This window comes from Fringilla coelebs (genome assembly GCF_963513975.1).
Source record: "Fringilla coelebs genome assembly, chromosome: 11".
Taxonomy (NCBI): domain Eukaryota; kingdom Metazoa; phylum Chordata; class Aves; order Passeriformes; family Fringillidae; genus Fringilla; species Fringilla coelebs.
Window position 1 is genome coordinate 17253170 of NC_140037.1, and position 21173 is coordinate 17274342.

The window sequence follows — 21173 nt, forward strand, 5'->3', positions numbered from 1 at the left end:
GGTCCCCAGGATGCTCCAGGCTTGTCTGCACTGGCAAGACCTGGGTGTTTGCCCCTCCAGGCTGTGGAGATGTGGCATGGGCTTCCCCAGGGACAAGAGAAAATGCTGTGGTTTTGTGCTGGCAAGTGAAGGGCACAAGCAGCAGCTGCCACTGATCTGGTTACATGGGCTGCACACAGGAGGGAAGAGGGTGACATTGTGAGAAAGGTAACAAGCAGGGCTGGCAACTATTGTAGGACACATGGTCAGTAAAAGCATCCAAACAGATAGAAGGGATTTTTATGTGCCATGCTCTGAGATTTCCAACACCAGATGCTGCAATGAGGAAGGAGCCAGGACCAAGCCAGAGGGCTTGCCTGGTTCAGCAAGGCATCAAAGCAATTACAGGATGGTGATGGGAACAATTGCACCATCTGTCCAAGAAATGACCACTGTTCTGAGAGGTTGCACTCTCCAGAATACACCACCTTGCCTGTGAGGACAAACCCACGCTGGCTCAGCCAGGAGAAGAGGAGCAGGACCCTGCCCTGGAGTGTGAAAGACTCCTCTGGCCATTCGTCCTGGCTTAGGGGGGCACCAAAACAGCACTGAATGAGAGACTCTGATCACAGTCCCATTACATGCTCTCCTTTTCCCCCCTCCACACGTCACCTGTGAAGACATTTCAGGACAGGCACTGAGCTGTTAAAACAAGTCCTATTAAGAGCTGGATTTTTTCATTCCAGTGCTTTGGGAGACAGCACCTCCCACACTGCCAAGGACACCACCTTTCTGCTTCATTTTGCATTTGAAGTGCACTTACCAGCTCCATTAACTTTAATAATTAATTCTATATATGGGAATTTTTCTTTAAATCATGCTCATAATGGCACTGGTTATATATGGAAAAAAAGAAAAATGTGAAAGAAGGGAGCACATGCCTTCCCTGAAGTGAGCAGCATGTCTCATCCCTACCCGTATGGTTTAGTTTACAAGCTCATGTCAGAGAGCCAACTTCACACACAAACACAAAATAAAAGCAGGAACACAACTTCTGATCATCCTACATTGATGTTTACTCTTGTTTCCTGCAGCCCCAGGTGACAAATCTGTCCTTTATATACTGGAAGTCTCTTGTGGTATTAACAAAATCAACTGGACACGCTTAAAACTGACGGGAGGTCTCTGCATCGGTGGCGTGTACCAAACTAAGGAATAATAATTAGTGAGCAATTAGTTGTAAAATGATAAATATAAATTCAGAAGTGTTTTTGTTTTCTGAGCAGAAACGCTCAAAACCAGGAGAATTTACAAGCAACTTTCTTACGTATGAACACTTAGGCCAAGAAGGGAGATGCTGGAGCAGGCAGCAGCTCCGAACACAAGGGCTTTTGTTCCACCAATCTCAGAGCTCTGAAGAAGTTTTATTTTTTTATCCTTTTTTTTTCTTCATTTAACTCTGCTGGCCTGCCAGCTGGGTATGAGCCAGAAGGGTTATCCAGTCAGACCCTACTGCGATATATTTACAATGGTAGTGCATCTAAGGTTTGTTTATTTCGGGATTAAAATTCAAATGGCTAGAACCATTTAAATAATTAAAGGGCAATCAGAAAATGCCATGAAACCAAACAAATCAGGAAAAGTCATGGAAACCATCAGCAATATTTAATTCAGAAATTCTCTTTGTTAGGAAACTTTGCTGAAAGAAAACAGCTGGATGTAGTTCAACCCTCTAAATTAAAAACAATCTAACAAGGTCTATAGGGATAACTCTTTCAGCTACATATTGGAGACCAGATTCACTTCTACCAAGTAAAAGCAATAGCACTCAAAGCTAGAAAGGAAATTCCTCAGAACTGAGGTAGTTTCTAAGTATCAGCACATTTTCCAATTCCTCACAAGGCAACTTAGCTATTTACAATCCATTTTTTCCCACACATAAATTTATAATTTTTCAATTTTATGGTTCCATGATTTATTTTCTAAAGAAAAATAACCTAACCAGAATATCCCTAACTCTACTAACATCATGTTTTAATAAATAACTGGCTACTTCTAGTAAAATTAAGCCTCCAGGATTATTTATACCAGCCAAGAATACTCTGTCTTTATAGCTTTGCAGAAATTTGGTGTGAAAATAAAGTTGAGTATAACGCTGACCCTGAGCTAACAAGTAATTAATGCTTCAATATAAAAATAGAAAATTATCCTTTATGACACAAGGGTGGATATAGAGCAAACCTTTTCTCTCAGAATTGCTCTCCTGCCCAGATCCAGGCATCCAGCCAGACCTAAAGGCTATCCAAAGCAGGAAGAGACGTGCAGAATAATTTTGAGTCTTTCCAAAGACGTTGCTTTTACTAAACTCTTTTAAAAACTACTTAATCTCTTTTCTTAAAAATATACATTTCTTTTATTCGTGAGTTGCTGTTCACCACAACATTGTTCCAACTCCAACAGCACAGGTAGAGAGAGGGAGGTGTCTCAGGTAGTGTTGAAAAGCTACAGGCGCTGGGTATCAGATCCCAGGAGACCAAACACACCCAACATGAGGCATCTTCAGCCCTGCCAGATCCTGCTTCCATGTACCTGCAACAGTGCCTGCTCCTTCTCTTTTGCCCCCGTCAGAGAGGAAACAAAACTCTTGAAAAAACAAACCCAACCCCTCCCCACCTGCCCTCCCACAGAGGATTCCTTAGAACCAGCACCGAGACCATTAAAAAATCAATCCAGCATTCAGCTAACAAACGTGCAGACAAGACACATGTTGGCATTTGGAGCTGTGAGACCACGAGTTGTTTCCAACTGAACAAGTTTAATGCCTCATTCCCACAGGGGATGCACGTTGGGGACTGACCCACAGGAGTTACAGCTGATTGCAAGGATCCCGGGGAACAAAGGACAACTCTTCTCAGCGTCTGCAGAATGGGAATTCTCTGTAGTCCCTTCCAATTTAACCAAACCTCCTGTAAAGCAAGCACAACCTGCTCCTGGCATGGATGCCCTAAGCAAACGGGGCCCTTGGCACGATGACCAGTTCTGCCTTCACCTTCTGTTTTACTGCATAATAAAGACAAATGACTTCCACTTCTCTCCAGATAAGGCAACTAACATAATGTGGATAAATGGGAAGTTAACTACATGAAACATTTTCTGCTTGTTGGGCAATTATTTTTTCCTCATAAGATAACATGATAAATAAAACCTGCATCTGTACAGATATTTCTCATTTCAGAAACACATACTTGTTACAGGCCAAGAGAAGACCCTGGGGTTTTTGTTTTTGTAAGAAATACAGTAAAAGAAAAAAAAAAAAAAGAAGAAGTGATAAAGACACAAATGCAGAGCTAACTACAGGCTTGTATATACATTTTTGTTATCCACCTCTAACATGGACTCTTGGTGAATGGGATAGACTGGTACTTCCCATTCCTGTTATTCCCAGGGTAGCAAGGGAAAAAAAAAATAAATCAGTATCTTAAAACCAGTGGCAACATAGTAAAAACTGTACACTGTTGTCCATTAACTTAAAAAGCAAAGTCTCTAGATGGTATAAAAGTGAAAGCAGGTGCCTTCTACCTTCGATAATAAAAGTCTTTTCCCCTCCCCCTATGCTGCACAATTATCTCCATTGTCTTTGCAGGGCCAAGAACAAAATGCTAAGGAGCAAGGCTGCTTGTGATAGACTGCTTCTGGTGGCAGCAGCAGAAGTGTTCACGGTCTTGTCGCTCTTGTTGGAGCTGCCGGTGACCTCGGTGGCGTTGAACTCGAACTCTGGGGAGCACTGCTGGAGCTCGCAGCCGCTGCCGCTCTCCTCCCCGCTGCTCTCCTCGCCTGGGGAGACAAACACACCCGCTGTGCTCCTCTGCTGCCCGCACAAGGCAGCAGGGGCAAAAGGAAAGCGTGCCTGTTCTGGTGTTTGTGAGAGGGAAGCGTGGGTCCCTCCCCTGGTTGATGTGATTTCTGTGTGCAGTCATCATGTCTGGGTGTTGGGTGCAGCCCAGAAAGTCAACCCCATCCTGGGCTGCACCCAAAGCACTGTGAGCAGAAGGTTGAGGGAGGGGATTCACCCCCTTTACTCCACTTATGAGACCTCACATGGAGTTCTGCATCCACTCTGGGGCCTGCAGCATAGGAAGGGTCTGCTGGAGGGAGTCCAGAGGAGGACACAGAAATACTCAGAGGCTGGAACACCTTTTCTATGAGGACAGACTGAGAGAGCTGGGATTGTTGCATTAAGACAAGGGGTAATGGTTTTAAACTAAAAGAAAGTAGATTTAGATTTGATATAAGGAACAAATGGTTTTATGATGAAGGTGGTGAAACACAATGGCACAGGCTCCTCAGAGAGGTGGTAGATTCCCCATCTCTGGAAAGACTCAAGGTCAGGCTGGTTGGATGGGGCTCTGAGCAGCCTGATGCAGTAGATGATGTCCCAGCTCACTGCAGGGTGATGCAATGATGACTTTTAAAGGTCCCTTCTAACCCAAAGAATTCTATGGCTTTGTGGGAACACCCCTCCTCACACAGCCTGTCAGAGGCCGGTTCCCACCCTCCTCACGCTTACCCACAGCTGAAGCTTAACCAGCTACCCGTGTTAGCATGAAATCCAATTAAAAGGAAAAAAGAAAAAGCAAAAGGCAAACAACAGCAAACATACTTATGTCAATGAAGTCGACATCGTTCCCACTGTAGGCATTCTTCAGCTTGTTGGTCATCACCCGCAGAGCCATGATTTGTCGGCGAATCACCATGTCTGGCTTGGTAATGTCCACTTCAACCTCTGGGTTATTCACTTGACTTGCTAAACCATTTCCAGTCACTGCAAAGTCGTACCTGAAAAGAAACCATTCCTGCTGGTACCAGAGCTGCAGCTCGGCAGGGTCCCCATGACACCATGGGAACTCTGCGATGCCATCCCTACTTTCAGTCTGGGTGACATTCTGAGCCCAACAGCATCCTTCCACATACTACACCTCACACAGCCCTTCTTACCCCATCTCCCTTCCCTGCAATCTCTGCATGTGGAATGAAGCACTGTTTTCATTTACACTGTGCCACATGGGCAGGGGAATGACAATTTTCTCCCCAACTTGAAAAGGAAAGGAAGTTCTGGCTTTATATTAATAATGGCTTTCAACAGCATAAATCAGCTCATTGCAGGCTGCAGAGCAATACAAGGTGCTGAGATGCCTTGATGCCAGTCAGATGACACTTTTGAGAACACAACCTTCAAGACCATAGTTATCCCACAGAAACCTATGGTAACTGTTGGAGGTAGGAGTGTCATTCTGACTTTAGCAATGGACCTTAACCATCAAGCTGGGATATTAAATGTGTGCTTCTCACCACGCAGACATGAGATGCAATTTCCCTAATAACCCCAGCCGGAGAAACATCTGTGATGCTGAAGATGAGATCCTGCAGCCCCATACATCAGAGAAGGGGAGAGCCAAGATGCTCAGCTCCAGAAGGTGAACATGCTCAGGTCTGAACACATGTACAGCCTCCTGGTTTAAAAGAGAGGCTGGACAACAAAACCCAACAGAATATATTTCCTGACATGGGTATTTGGAGTATCATCTTATACAGCAGGGATTGGACACATTCCCCTTTCCTCCAATTACCTGACTTGCTAGAAAGATCAGTTTAACAGAAGAAAACATTACTTTTCTTAGTTATGATGCCAACATCAGTATCACAAGAGAGAGAAAAGCTTTTAGCACAGTCTACTGATCCTGGACACCAGGATGTTATCATACTGTGAAAAGCATGCTCAAACCCTGTCCTGTATATGGGAGTGACAATGACAATGATAATTGGTGGTGACAGTTTTGTTATTAATTATTTGTGACCAATATTACATGTTTCAAAGAAGTCTGAGACCAAAGTCTGGAAGACTACCAAACTTCTACCTTATTGGAGTCGTGGAAAACAGTAAAGCAAATTATTTTGCCCAACCCACAGAGGATATCCAGCCTGCCCTGTCTCCTTGCCAAGTGCTGCCAAGTCTCCATCTCCCCTGGATACTGGTGCCCCTACACACACTGGGGGTATCTGCTATGAAAATCCCCTAGAAGCTGCTGATAAACAAGATTTCAGGAGGCACTTCTTGTTACATATGCCCAAAACATTGCCCTAGCAAAGCGTGGCAGAGTTTTAGGCACACACAAAACAGTGCAAAAGTTATGAGGTCTGGCTTAGTGCTGTATCCCAAAACTACCAAGGGCAGAACCTGCTTTTACTTAGAAAAACTGCTGGAAAACCCCAGACAACTGGTTTTTTGCCTTTTTTTTTTTTAATGGAACATCTTGGATTGTGCTTATTTCCTCAGTAAGCAAACAGCAAAAAAAAAAGAGAAACTTTTATTTCCAAAATAAAAGTTAAACAGTTACATAAACCATATGACAGAAAAACTCTGGCTTACTCATGTGTTGGCAATTTCTTCCTTACAAGCAAAAAAAAGTTTTGCAACTCTTTTTTCCATAGAAAGTGTGAATGAAACCACTGGCCCCCTTGTGCCACTGACCTCAGCACTGGAGAAGGTCTCCACCCTCCACCACCCCTGCCCTTGCTCAACAAAAAAAAACCAGTTCCTGGTGGAAACACCAACTGGGGGCACTGGGGCAACAGCACAGTGAGACAACACAAGCTCTGTGGCTGGGATACAGGATTTTATACAGATCTCCCCAGTTCCATGAACAACTAGTAAGGGGCTTAACTCCAAGGAGACATGACCTATTTGGGTATCCACACTCTGCTCCCTCCTCTAAAAGAAACCCTCATGTAGAGCTTGGACAACACTTTGGTGCTACATTCCAGCTCTCCTATCTACAAAAACAGAAAGGGTAATGGCAGCAGCCTGTCTTGGGTGAGCTGGGATCACTCCTGTAGGAGAAAAGGGCTCAGGGAGAGGGATCAGGACACAGGAAAAGTCTGGGGTGAGAGGGAAAGGGTTAACCAGGGCAGCAGCATCACCAAACCTGCTCTTGGCGCTTCCATTCCAGCACTCATTCTCATTGACAGTGCCTACAGACATCTTTTCATCATTGCAAATGTTGCCAGGGAGAGATGACCAAAATTTTTTGGCTTGTTTCAGCTTCTCTTTCACATCAGTAACCTATTAAATAAAATAAAAAAAGGAACACAAGACATAATCCAGAATACCAAACGCTCAGTAAAAGTAAAGTTGAGAAGGTTTTTTTCATCACAACAGACATGTACAGGCCAGATCTTCAGGCTGTGAATTTTGATGGTTGATTTACTTTTTTAATACAAAATTAAACACTGCTTCTCAAACACATATTATTCATAAGCCAAGCTTTTAACACAGGCAGTTCTCTGACATAGAAGTGCTGAGGTAATTAATGTCTAGAGCTATGGGCAGATTACACCCCTTTGAGAGTTTTAAGACAGCCACGGAATATTAAGAAAGCCTATCAATTAAAAATGGTGAATTATACACTGTGGTACCCGAGTATGGAGCACCTGTGTGGCACCAGCAGGACCAGGCACTCACCAGTCGGTCCAGGCTCGTGCCAGCAGCTGTTGTGGGTCGCTCCTCTGGGTTGTAGGGCCTGAAACGAGCAGTGAAACCCCCTTCAGAGACAGAGCGAGCAGTCCGGCCTTGGGCAAGTGTTTTTGGCTGGCCACATCCCTGGAAAACCTGTGTGAGAGAAGGAAAGGATTTTATGGAGTAAGAGGTCACAAGAGCCTCCCTTTCCCAGGCTTCAACGCAGCCCCCGCCCAAAATAATATATTAGCTTTATAGATACTTGAAAAGGCATTCAAGAAAAAACAGGGAAATAAAACACATTAAATAAAAAAATCCCAAGTGTCCTCTTGGCCAATTTACCTTCTGAGACACCTGCATGCTGTTCTCCTGCATGTTCATGATCGCATCTGAAATTTTCACATCAATGGGGTCCATGACAGACTCAATGTTGAAAGGTCCCTCCAGCCTCTCTGCTACCAGCAGCATTGAATCTAACACAGAGAGAGAAAACCAAAGGTTTTTAATAGAGGAGTATCTACCACACAGAGAGAAAAGCAAAGGTTTTTAATGGAGGAGCCTCAGGAATAAGAGTTAAGAAGGCTAACAGTTTGAGCATATGGACATCAACCACTGCAGTGTCACCTCTGACCAGCACACATCCCCAGGAAACATTTTGCTCGGTTCCCAGAGCCTACACCTTCACCGGGCACTTGGAGGCTGCCAGCACCAAAGCACAGGCTCATGTACATCAAAAGCCATCACAGCCTGCCAACAGCAGCCTGTAATCAGCTCCTCCCATCAGAACAAGCATTACTAACACTCTCCTTTCCATGCTCATTTATTAAAGGTTGCCTTGTGTCATTTGTTTTTCAAGACTGCTTTCAAAGCCATCAGCTTCCTCATGCTGGTCTTGAGCACAAGGCACCAACATGCAAGGGTCCAAGACAATCTTTGATACCATCTTTCCTTTATGGAGAGCTACAGGCTTTTTCCTGCCTGGAGAAGCCAAGGGATTGCAACTCCTAGCACACCATGGACAATCTGCACAAGGAAGGGAGTCTGTGTGAGAGCAGGGAGAATGCTGTGCACTCAGGATGTATTTGGCACATCTCTAAGCAAGGGGAGATGGAAAGTCTCTCAGCCAACACCAGGTCACTCCTCCTGTGCCGACATGCACGTCCTCATCAAATGCATCATTAGACACAGCAGCTACTGGACCATCCACTACTTCCTCTGGGAAATTATTACAGGCATTAAAGCTTTCACCCTGCACTGCATTTAAGCCCTCTCTCTGGTTCTCCCCTACAAGGTGCCTCCAGGAATACACCTGGCACTAAGCTCTTGTCTCTTCTCACCCATCACAACCTTAATTTACCGTTAGCTTTCACTGCAGTCCCTCAACCCCAAAGCATTTGCTGTTCTCCTCTCCTGCATCACTTCATGATGCTCTGCCACAAACTCATCTTTTTCCAGTTGCATGTAATTCCTCAGTTTTTCCTAGCCTGAGTGACAAGGACAGAACAGCCCCTCTGACCCCAAGGAGCTCCTCCCTGCTCCTAAGATACGCCTGGTCCCTTCCATTAACGAGAAATGGGCGTTTCACACTCAGTCTATTCATCTTTCTCATGACATTCATCCTCCTCCTAAGTGCAGAAGGTACTTTGCACAAACAGAAAACTTCTGTAGGCTCTGGCTATCTGTTAAATCCCTATAAAGAAACTCTACACAATGAACAATTTAGTAATAGCTCTGCCTGAGTGCCCAAGTCGCGTTAAATAAACTACATTAAAAACCCCACAAATTATGAAAAATATAAAACAAAGATATTTGAGTATGTAAAGTTACTATCATTATTATTCAAAACAACACAAACAACACATTATAATAATAATCCAACACCATAGCCCCCAACAAGAATTGCAGATGCCTTCCTAGCCTGTAAATCCACTTTTTAAAGAAAGCTCAATATTCTAAAGATTTGCTGAGTGTTAGTTAAAGGACTATCATTCAATTAACCTCCTCTCACTCACTCAGCTCCACCAAGGTGTGGGTGTTCAGTGAGTGAGCTCCAGAGGAGCTGGTGGCCCCAGGAAAGGCCCTCACTGCAGGCACACACCACCAGCATCAATGACAGAGCTCTTGCAGGGCATGGCTGGAATTTCACCGTCAGGGACTACAAACAGGTCTGAACTAAATGCATTAAAAAAAAAAGGGAAAAAAAAAAGCTAAAAAAAGGAGATGGTAATAACAAATGAAACAAAGAGTCTTAGACTGTATTGTGGTGGGCTCCAATAAAGTGATGCTTCAAATCTCTGAGTAATGACTGCTAGCATGAATATACCATTGTGCCGGAGGAGAGAAAAATGCTTTTGATGTGCTACCAAATGGAGACTTTTGTAAACAAGTGGAGCACAACTTAAATGTGTTCATCATTGTCAAAGCTTTTGGGGTTTTTCACGCGCATAAAGACCATCCCGGTGCAGTGTGCAGGAAGCCGCTCATTTCAAATAAAAATATTATGAGTAGACAGATAATAAAACACACAAAATGCACAGGTTTTTTTTAAAAAAAAAAAAAAAGAAAAATCATTCCATTTTGTAACTACTTAATTCTCTGAGTGGCCAGGAAAGGCCACAGATCAATAAAGTGTTTGTGAAAGACTGAAAGGAAACATAAACCCCAATTCTTCTGGCTGTTTGGCATCTTTGTAAACTTTGAGCCGGGCAGGCCATCCACAAGACCATGGGAATGTAGAGCGAATTGGGTCCTTTGTTAGCAGGGGTGCCATGGCGTTCCATGTATCACAGCCCAGGAATGCAGCCTCTGCTTTGACTGCCCATAGAGAAAATGCATTCGGCCTCCAGCAGAGCTGCCAAAGCTGGCGAGAAAAGATAAGGAAAGTAGTAATTGGAGTTGGGATTGATACTGGCAAGGAACACTAAACGAAATAAACTTTCATTAGAAAGGGGTGGGGAGGAGCAAGGGCTGAGGGTGGGGGGGCTCTGCCGCATCCACAGTTTTGATTTTGGAGGCATCCTGCAAACTTTTACCTCCCAGCAGGAGCTGGCTGGTGTCCCCAGAGCAGCGGTGGCCAGCAGTGGTTCCCTCTGGCAGCCCCGTCTGACGTTGCCAAGGCTGGCTGGGGTTCAGGGTGCCGCCAGCACCGCTGCCCGCAGGAGGGGAGGCTCCTGCCCCAGCTCCAGGAGCCAACTTTCTGAGCAACTCAGCTCCCAGAAAAAGATTTTCCATTATGGGGAGCAGAGAGGGGTTGATTACAATAAACAATTATTTGCCCTAGCTCTCATGCAAAGTAAATGATATTTATAAGCCGCAGTGAGATGGCTCAGCTTTGCTCTACCAAAATCTCCAGCTCTGTCAGAGTGAAAAATCCATCCCAGCCATGTGTTACAAACACACAGCATGACAAAGACTGTCTCTCCTCCCTGTGATGGGGAGATAGAAGTGGATTTAGGTGAAAAAAAAAACCAACCAAGACACACCATCTAGCACCATCCTTTAAAGACCCTTTTCCTCTTGCATACATTTGTCCTTGCTACTGGCATTGAGACAATCCTTGGCAACAAAGCACTTCGCTCTCATGAAGGAAAGCAATTCTTTCTCATTGTGCCACCAATAATCAGAAACCCACATCTTCAGCCTCACTGTCTGACTTGAAGAACAAAAGGCAGTTTTCAGTCTTAACCCCAAGATCTGATTTAAAAGGGGAAGGAAGGAGGGGGAAGACCTTGACCATTCATTAACAACAATCTTTTTTTTTTTTTTTAAGCGGGGTGGGGGGAAAAATTCTTTGCACACAAAGTAGTACTCCAGATATGTATATGGAGCCTGAATTCGACATCTTTGAGCAGAGTAAACCTTTGTGGAGAAAAAAAAATCATGAAAAGGCACTGGAGATTAACACTGTTCATTCAGGAAGGCTCCAACCCCCCAACAGCCTGTTTGAAACAAAGTATACCCCTGTCTAATTGGTGTACAATTGTGTCAGGAATAGAGGGAGAAATAATTTAGATAGTTAAAGGGGAGAAAAGAGTACAATTCGGTCATTATTTCATACTCCTCAGCTTTAAATGGTACTTTGGAGAAATAAGGAATTACAAAGTCTTCTTGTCTCAAAAAACCTACAAACTTTACATCCCAGCTTTACATAACTGACTTATTTATAGACCCACTAGCACACACAAATGCGTATTTCACATGCACCCACATTCAAATAGACTTGCAGCACTTGCTACAAGTTCTCTAATTTAACTATTTTTAAATTGATTTGATAGGTTCAAAATCTGCTTTTGACTTGTAATAAATCACTGCCATAACTTGGCACTTAAACCCACAATGCAAAATCTCATTGAGACCATGGAGGTGGGATTTTGTGAGGTGGTTTGGGGGAAATTTTTTGGGGTGTTATTTCTTTAATTATTTAAACCTTTAAACATGTACACAAGATATTTGTGGCATATGCCCTGCCCTAAACACCAGATATGTTTAATTTAATTTGTCTTAAGTGGTAAACTGAGAGAGAAACCAAAGTCTGGAACATAACCAGCACCTGCTCACTTATTAACTTGTCTGAAGAAAGCACAACTTAAGTTTTCTGTATCTGTACTCCACTGCAACCATCAACCAAGAGTGCAAGAACCAAGCAAATACTGCCAGTAAATGTAACAAAGCTTAATAGCACACTTAAGTAATGAGTGGGCAAGAAGCCCTCTGGGGAGGAAGCACTGCAAGAAGAAAGCTTTGCTTCCAACCTGGAATCACATGTATTTATTTTGTCTTGTTTAATAATCTTAATTATTGTATGCAGTCCCTGATCAGTCTCGTGTGACAGGGCTCACCGGCTTCCCCCGAGGTTCATTTTTAGCTGCATACCACCTACAGCAATTAGCTGCTTGTGCTTTTGTCTGTTTTCTGGCATTATGCCCTTCCCTTTCATGGGATTCTTCTTTTCTACTTGGACTAGATGTTTGCAAGTCTCCTGGCTTTGAGCTATTTCAGCAACAATTGTAGTTGAAATACTTAATATTCTCATGAGAAAGACGGCTGAGAGGACTGGGGGGCTGGGGTGTCAGCCTCCCAGAGAATGACTTGGAAACCCAACTTAGTGTCACATTTAGCTCCCTATATGGAATACACACACAAAAAAATGCCCTCTGAAAATAACACCCTGCACACATTCATGGCATGGGCAGCAAAGTGAAAATCCAGTGCACCAGAGGAAAACAATTTCTAAGACATAAATGGAGCCTGAAATGTTAGCTAGCAGCAATCTCCTCTTTTTTTTATCTTGCAATTTAGTGAAACAGAAATCTTTTCTTTCTCACAATCTCTTATTTTTTTCCATGAGTGGAATGGGAAGAGTACCATTCCTTTTCAGTAGCAGCAGATACTTTACATGTGCACTTCATCACACATTAACTACAGTGAAGCGACTGCTCCCAAAGGATGCTCGATCACAGATAAATCAAACCTCCTAGAAAAGCAGCACAAATGAAAACATTTACCATTATCTATTGCCTGTGCCCCAAAATGTGATGCACTGCCAATTCTGATGAGCCTTGACCCAAGGTATTTAACATTTCAGTCTAAATTTTATGTATTGAATGATACTGTGTATAAGCACAGAAGAAAAATACCAAACAGGAGGAAGAGGATGGCAAACACTAGGACAGTTTCATACAAGACCTGCTGACATTGCAAAAAGATGGTGGCCAAGCACCAAATGAGCTGTTTAAAACACATTCAGACATGTCCCATTCAATTTTTTAGTGTAAAATCCAGCCCTACAGCTTTTCCCAAAGCTCTTCATGGCTGGCAAGGAGACTTCCAGGCTGCTGAAGGAGAAAACTGACTTCAGGAAGGACAGCTGTATGGTGACAACAAGGTGTAAGTAGCATAGAAAAACCAGCTTGCACAGCAAGAAGAAACATTCTGAGCCTACAAGCCCATGCCACTTCCATCCTCCTAAAGCTTGCTGCAACAAAAGTCACTGGCACAAGATTCTCATTTATTTGGAGGTTAATGTGAATAGCAAAAGGTGTGCTGTACTCAGAGGTGGGGAAGGAAAAGATACCCATCAGAGATACCTGAAAAACCTGCTACAGCTCAGCACAGCCACTCACAATGCTATTCAGGCGAGGGACACACTGCCAGTGCAAACTTACAGGCAGTTCTAACCCATATTGCCTTACCCATGAAGATATTCCACTCGGCATCCAAGTCCCCCTGGTTGGCCAAGCAGCCTCTCATGACATTAAAGCAGTAGTTGTAGCAGGGCTTCACTGACACCAGACCTCGGCAGTGTGGGCAGTACATCATTTTCAGCAGCGCCCGCGTTCCCTGCGGCGTGGGGTTCACCTTTATGAGAGAGAAAGAAAAAAGGACAAGAAAATTAGTCCTCAGTCACTAAAGCAAAATCCCCACACATTTACCCAAGGTGCATGGGACAGAGCTGTGCAGAAGAATGCAGTGGGGTCAGGCATCACTGTCTGGTCCCTGCTTATGAGGGAGAGATCTGGGGAACAGATGAAGGGGTGGCTCGCCTCCTTGGGTGTATCTGCCACTCCAGGGGACAGAGACACCCCCATCTCTACAAAACATTACTTGCACCATGTAGTACACCCTGTATGATGTGGGACCCCTCCCAGGGCTGCAAGGACAGGCACTCTAAAGGGACAGGCAGCACGCAAGCTCAGGGAAGGCAGCAAAATTCACCCAAGTCAAAAGATGTCATATAAAGCTGCACTCTCTGAGCCCTGCTGCAAACACATGCTGAAGATGATGATGCTGGGATTTTTCAGGAAAAAGTGGGATGTCAAGATGGGATGTCTGACATGATCCCTGTACCAAACCCACTGGGAGCATGCTCTGCTCCTCAGCGGGGCTGTGGCTCTTCCAGGACAATCGCCCAGCAGGGCTCTCCAGCACAGAGACCAACTCCTTTATATCACATTCAAGTCCCTCAACACAGCATTTACATGACAGATACCCGGGTTCATTTACACTCAGCACTCATCACACTCACTAACACCATTCCCCACACCCCAAGGAGGTGGCAGCTACAACCCTGCAGCTGAGGACAAGCTGGGAGGACCCTCAAAGCCACGGTGCAGCCGCTGGGCGTGCGAGTGGAGCTGTCTGCAGCAGGCACGTCACCCCTGAGCCCTCAACAGGGCTGTTTTCCAAAGTGACTCATGATCATTCATGTTTGATTCACCCTCTGGCCCAGCTTCAAAACATTCATTGAAACCATCTCCATCCAGCCAGTCCAAGCAGCATTAGCTCCATCCCAACCACATGGTGGGTCCATCTGAAGTGTTGAACAGAGAAGCTCCCTCAAGAGCAAGTTTAAGTGTTAATTAGTCACATATGAAAATAGAAAATTAAGATGCAATCAGAGATTCCCTGACAAAACAGAAGTGGTGTCCAGTGTTTCAAACACTGCACCTGAGACTCCTTGTGAGGCATTTAGGGAAGTGCTCTAAAGAGGCTGTGATCCAAGACTGTGCTGGAGGAGACACACAACATCCCTGAGAAAGAGCAAAGTCCCTCCACACAAACAGCTGGAGATGTGGATGGCCTTCACATGCTGGAGGTCTGGGAACTGACTTCACAGCAGAGAGGACAACAGGACTAAGTGGAGATGAATGTACATGAGGAAGATCTGGTACCACACATATGCTGAGGACCTTGCTATTGCCCATCTCAGTGCAAGGACTACAGAGAAACTAAGCCTAATCTTCTGGTGAAAAACCTTGTTGACAGCCCACGAAACTAGGAGGCAACAGATTTTAACAAAAACAAACCAGAAAAGAAAAAGCATCACATAATCAAGCTAGCTTTGTTAGTAACATCAGCAAAATTTTAAACCCTCTTTTCTTATGGAAAGAGATTACAGATAAAGATCTGCTGTGTTTCTGACAACTCAAACCCATGGTTTCTCTTCAGCAGGCAAGTGAACTGGTTAGAGAGACAGAAGGACAGTCTTCTGCAGCTGATGTAGCTCAGCACTGGATTTTGTCTGGCCAGCAATGTTCATCAGACAGCACTTCACCCTTCTTTTGTCCACAAAGAGCCTGTACAGCTGAAGAAAAGGTAGAAATGTAGAAAGCTATTTGTGGTGGCTGTGGAATCTGATTCAGATGCTCCAGAGCACATACACATTCTATATTTTATATATATATATTTGGAAGGCACAGTGGGAGCAGGAGCCCCAGCAGAAGGCTCCCTATTGGGACAGCATGGCTTTAAAGGAGAGCTGGATCAAATACTAAAAGCTTAAGCAACAGAAACCAGCTAAATCAGATGATTTATAGTTGGAAAACTGGAAACAGACAAATGTAAAGGTATCATCTGCTATCCAGATGGTGCAGTCCTTGCACAACAAAAAAGTAGTGGGGAAACTAAATCACATCTCGCGCGCCCAGAGACGAGAGCTCTGAAGGACGCTCAAGTTTAGTAGTTTAGTTGTTTCTCTGATAAAAATCCCTTCCTGCGTCACTTAGCAGGGGGTGACAGGACCTCCATGCTAAGTCCAGAGGCTTATCAGTTGATCCTGGCCATCCTAGCACTGTTAGCCCTCAAAGGAGTGCTCTGCATCCTCCTCGGGAAGAAAAATTAGGAAAATGTTGACAGCAGGAGCCAGGTGCTAGAGCAGCTCGAAGTGGAATGAGGAGCAGGAGGATTCCCCAACCCTATTGTGGAAAGCTGCAGCTTTATGAAAGGGATTGCATGGCAGCATGCTGCACAAAGCCACCCGCAGAGCCGTGACCCAGGAGGCCCCTTCCCATCTTAGGTTCCCACCTCGTCCCGTGAGCGGCTGCAGCCCCGCAGCATCCCCCGCTTTGATATTCCATAGGGGCAGATCTTTACGAATCCCAGCAGATGCAGGGGAAACTGAAGCTGCTCTCCTGCATTCCACAGCAGGTAATAGGCAATGGTCACTTGGATCAGGTCCCTTGAGCAAAGACACAGGATGATTTTAAAAGCAAGCGAGGTTTTGCTTCCTTCCCCGCATAGGTTTGAGTCCTGCACAGAGCTGAGCAGAGGGTGATCACAAAGGGGTGATGGAAAAGACAAACCCCAGCCTGCAGTGACTGCCAAACTGAGCCCTGCTAGTAATGGATGTAACCCACAGGGAAGCTGTTAGTGTGCAATACAGTTGCAGGTAAAGAGGAAGACAACGGGCAAATTCATCAGTCTAGAATTGGCATGTTATCGCGTCAGAAAGCAACAGGAAGGCACAATTACTCTAAGAGAGAGTTGTGGGGAAGACCATGAGCAATTACACCTCGTTACAACAGTGATAAATGCTTAACTGCTTGAGTATCACTGCAAGGAGAACCTTAACCCCTGGCACAGGGCCCATACCCAGTCCAGACCAGCTCTGGCTCTGTCAGTGGGGTGTGCCATATGTTGCATTGGCAATTCTTCACAAGCTTTTAATGTTGGCCCTGCCACGCCAGGTGCAAGCTCTTAAAACGCCATTGTATGTAACAGTAAACCCAGATATGCTTTGTTCTGGGGTTGTGTTTATCTTGGAAAGCAACTCAAGTTCATTCAAACTGTACTCTAGAATGACCCTCAAAACCAAGTAATCTCCTTTCTAATAAAGCAGAGTACCAAAGAAAGCTTTATTTGCTGGAGGGGATTTACTCTGGTAGATTTGAGCCCAGGTAGTAGTAGCTGCAGTGCACATACCCTGTAAAAGCTTCTGATAGAAGTAAATGCACTCCAGTCCCTTCCTTTTATCTTGTAAAATTTATTTCCTTTCCATGGCGTTCCACACCAGTGCAGCAATCCATCACCCTGCGGTTTCATCATGTAAATTACAATTTGTCCATATCTATACGCTTTGTCAAACGTGAAGATTAAAAGCTGCTAACAGATGTGTTTTGGCACCAATCTTCCTATCAAACTTGCTCCTTAAAAATACAGATTTGCACGCAATTCACAAAAATTAAGTGAAAAGCAAACAACTCAGGGCAATGCAAACATTTCGTATCACATTTGTTGGGGTAACATCCCAACTTACATTGACTGGTAAAATCATGTTCCTGTAAAAATGACACGCTCTTGGCATAATAAAATCTGTTTTTTCTTGGTACCTCGTCATACCCGTCCCATTTCAGAGTTTCACATGAGGGAAACTGTTACACCCTTGGCCTTTTCCAACATGCTGGCAATTGCAGCTGGATGCATTCCTCTGCTAGAAACATCACCACTAAAGTACACACCTATGGAGTGCAATGCATTATTTACAAGCTACCACAAAACCACCAAAACTCAAGATAAACTGATCTGTGCAAGCAGATAAAGTTCAGAGAAGCAACCAGATTCTTTTTCAACTCCTTCCCAAGGCTGAAGAAGGATGACAGAGCTACAACCATGGACAGTCCTGCAGGGAGCTCCCACAGCTGTCAGACAGCCAGGGCTACATTACATTCTGTCATTCCACCCTCAAGTTAACATTAAGAATGTTAATAATAACATTTAAAATCCCGTCAGCTTTAATAACTATTTATAATAACACTGATAACTCAGGCTTTCTTATTTTCCATGCTTGCACAACAACAGTGTTGCCATGCCAGCAGCACAGCTGCCAGACAACAAAAAATCCGAAAATTGAAAATAAATGTGATGAAATCACTTTTTTTTATACTGTGTTTTATTTGAAAAAAAAAGAAAAAAAAAAGACTGCAATACTGGCTAGAAGACTGAAAGAGTAACTTCCAAGTGACACGGAAAGATGATCTCAAAAACATACTCTGAAGCTGCCTGTGAGATGCTCTAGGTGAGCAGTCATCTTAGACAAGTGAGCTGTCATCGATTTTTGGGACCAACACAACCCTACTTGCATCATTTTTTCCTTCTCTCAGTGTTGTGCAAGAACATCATCTTGGCACACGCCGGTGCTGACGCTCAGCTCACTGTGAGGCAGAAGATCACTTGGGAGGCTCCTGGTTTGCTTCCCCACCCCAAATATTCCAATGAAAGTGTTTTGGAATTAACTACGCATTGAACCAATTTTGCTGGCCTGGTGCTAGAACATTAATAATTTAGACAGCATCTGGTTCAACCACAGATTTAGGCCCCTGAGGTCCTGCACAAGGGAATACATTTAGGAGTGATCTTGGGAACTGCATGACTGTGTGTCTCAACACTTGCTACCCATGGCAGTGTCTGCTGCGGCGTTATCTCGTGTGAGGAGAAGTTCAAGAGTGCATTTCTGCTCAGTTCCCTACTCCCAGTGTGCTCCCCCCACTCCAGAAATGACAGTGCCAAGAGGAAAAGCAGAACTCCTGAGAGTCACAGCACCAGGCACTCGAGCTGCTGTCTTAACATTCACATGCTTGTCTTCCCCAGCAGCAACCCCAGCCCACAGGGGGCACGGGGGACCTCAGGGTGCCAGCCAGGTGGATGCCTCTCCCTCTGAACACTTGCACAGCCATGCCAGGCTCTGCATCTCCTGCCAGTGGTGCCCTTGGGACCAGAGGGCCTTTCACATCAAGCTTGTTCTGTGTAGGAGCAAGCCTCTCCCTGCCTCACACACCACGGATCACGAGGAGTGTTCCATTTGCTTTAATGAGTAAAGCAGTAGGGATACTTATCTGGGCATCTACAACCAAAACCGTTCCTAATTATCCTTCACATTGTTTTCAAAAATAGCAGCAGAACCACAGTGCAGGGCAGAGAAAGAAAAAGCCAAAACCGTGCCAGTGGACTGAAGTACTCCTGCATGACACCACCTACTCCAAATCCAGAGTGCTACCCAGGCACTCCCAGCCCTAAATCTGAGCTGACTGCTGCTCCAGCGTGCTTTGAAGGCCTAGCACAGGCCCTCAGATGGCTGGAACTGAGGCAGATGCAGTCACATTCTTGGCAGGTCTTCTCAGGGTCATCTTTGATGTGGAGAAGTGCTTGGTATTGTTTTCTGCATTGATGTTTGCCCCTGCTATGTGGAAGGAAATGTCCTTGTGCACGGCAGCCCCTTGGTCTGGCCTCAGAGCTTGCAACCTGCTGCCTGGAGAGCACTGCCCCTTTGGAGGTCCCGCTGCTACACACTAAAAGGGCTCCTCAGCTCCTCTGGCTGTTTCTTAGTTACCCACATAGCAGAAGTGCTGCCCTCCAGTCCCTTCCCAATGCATGCAAGCAGCATATTCCATTTCTGTCACTCCCCTGGCAAGGCTGGCTCTTGCCCGAGGAAGATACTGCAGCCTTTGGATATAGGAACACGAAATTCCTTCTGAAAGAGGATTACAGTCACATTCCCCTAAAGTCGAACCAAGGGCAAAAACTGCACAGAGGGAGGTCGGATCTCTGACTAAACTTTTAGATCCTCAAATGGTAATTACTAGGGGTACAACTTTTACCAAAACCAGATCTCAGTGCCCTACTATTTGTGATGACACAGGCCTTAATTCTTATCCATTCATTGTTTCATAATTTTCATCACTGCTTCTCCTAAGCCAATGGCTGGTCCACATTCAACACCCATGCCAAAAAGGACACAAGCCACAGTTCAGTTTGCTCATGCAGACCAGCAGGTCAACCAACAGCTCAACTTGTGTCCCACAGGTGCCTCACTCAAGATAAGGGTAAAAAACCACTGGGCTCCCACTCCAGCTTTGGAGAACCTGTGGGAAGGCAATCACCTGTCCCCCTCTGCAATTCTCTTCATTAAAAGTTGAAGAAAATTCCCTCCTTGTCTGCTACCATTACACTTCATTAGGGCAGAAATGCCAATACAAAGGAAGCTGTGCTCCTCCACCCACTGGGACATCTCCAGCAGCCTCCTCCTGGATGCTAATGTCACCAGAGGAGGAAGTAGGTGTAATCATCACATAAAACTGCATTATTTCATATGGCTCATAACTGTGCTTCCAAACTAAACACCATTTCTTGCATACAACATTCAAGCTGCTGCCTTTCCCAGGGCTCCCAAGGATAGGCTGGAATACCCTTTCCAGCAGCCCAGATGCTTTGGTGGCAGTTTTATCTCATGTGGCTTTCAGCACACAAATGCTTGTTGAGGAGGTGATTTGAGAGCCTCCTGAGCTCCCAGCAGCTCTGCCTCAAATTATAGGACACAAGAGGGAAAAGTGGTAAAAGAATCCCAAAACAACAGTGTATCAGGGTAAATTTCCTGGGGGGCTCCAGAAAACTCTCACCACCCCTGCCAAGTGCAGAGTGCCACATCCACACATCCTGGTCTGCAGAGAGATGGTGACACAGACACAGGGCTTCAATGCTGGCTGGCTGCATGCTTCAGCCTTCATGTGCCTCTGCTGCTGACCTGCAGCCAGACCTCCCCTCCCAGCTCCTCCTGACCCTACAAAATGCTGTTGGGGAGCCTAGCCCGTGATTCCACTTCTTCCCTCACAATCAAGGACCTTCACCCCATACCTGCAGCTGACCTGCACCCTACAAACCCCAGTGCACTTTGCCCTCAAAGGTGCCACGACCCTCGACCAGGCTGTGGGTTTAATGGCATGCAATTAGGGAGCACCTCAGCCACCTGAGAACTGCCCAGCTGCAGGTTCTCATCCTTTTTCAGTCTCTCATGGCTCTGCCTTGTATTTGCTCCCTTTTTCCAGCCCTGGCCAGGGCAGGAAATGTCACTGCTGGCAGCAATTTAACCTGGCTGACTTCAGTGCTTGTCCAGGGTAAGCAGCAGGAGAGT

General features: G+C 45.1%; 1 protein-coding gene across 1 annotated transcript in view; it reads right to left on the bottom strand.

Moving 5' to 3' along the window:
• Nucleotides 1-1284: 1284 nt before the first annotated feature.
• Nucleotides 1285-21173, bottom strand: part of GPC4 (glypican 4) — a gene marked incomplete at its 5' end in the record, with an annotated part of 68531 nt that continues 48642 nt past the window's right edge. The window contains 6 exons of the mRNA XM_084212980.1: nt 1285-3813; nt 4640-4815; nt 6963-7099; nt 7499-7645; nt 7835-7965; nt 13684-13849. Coding sequence (XP_084069106.1) covers nt 3602-3813; nt 4640-4815; nt 6963-7099; nt 7499-7645; nt 7835-7965; nt 13684-13849 — 969 coding nt within the window. The 3' untranslated portion in view covers nt 1285-3601. The remainder of the gene's footprint in view (nt 3814-4639; nt 4816-6962; nt 7100-7498; nt 7646-7834; nt 7966-13683; nt 13850-21173) is intronic.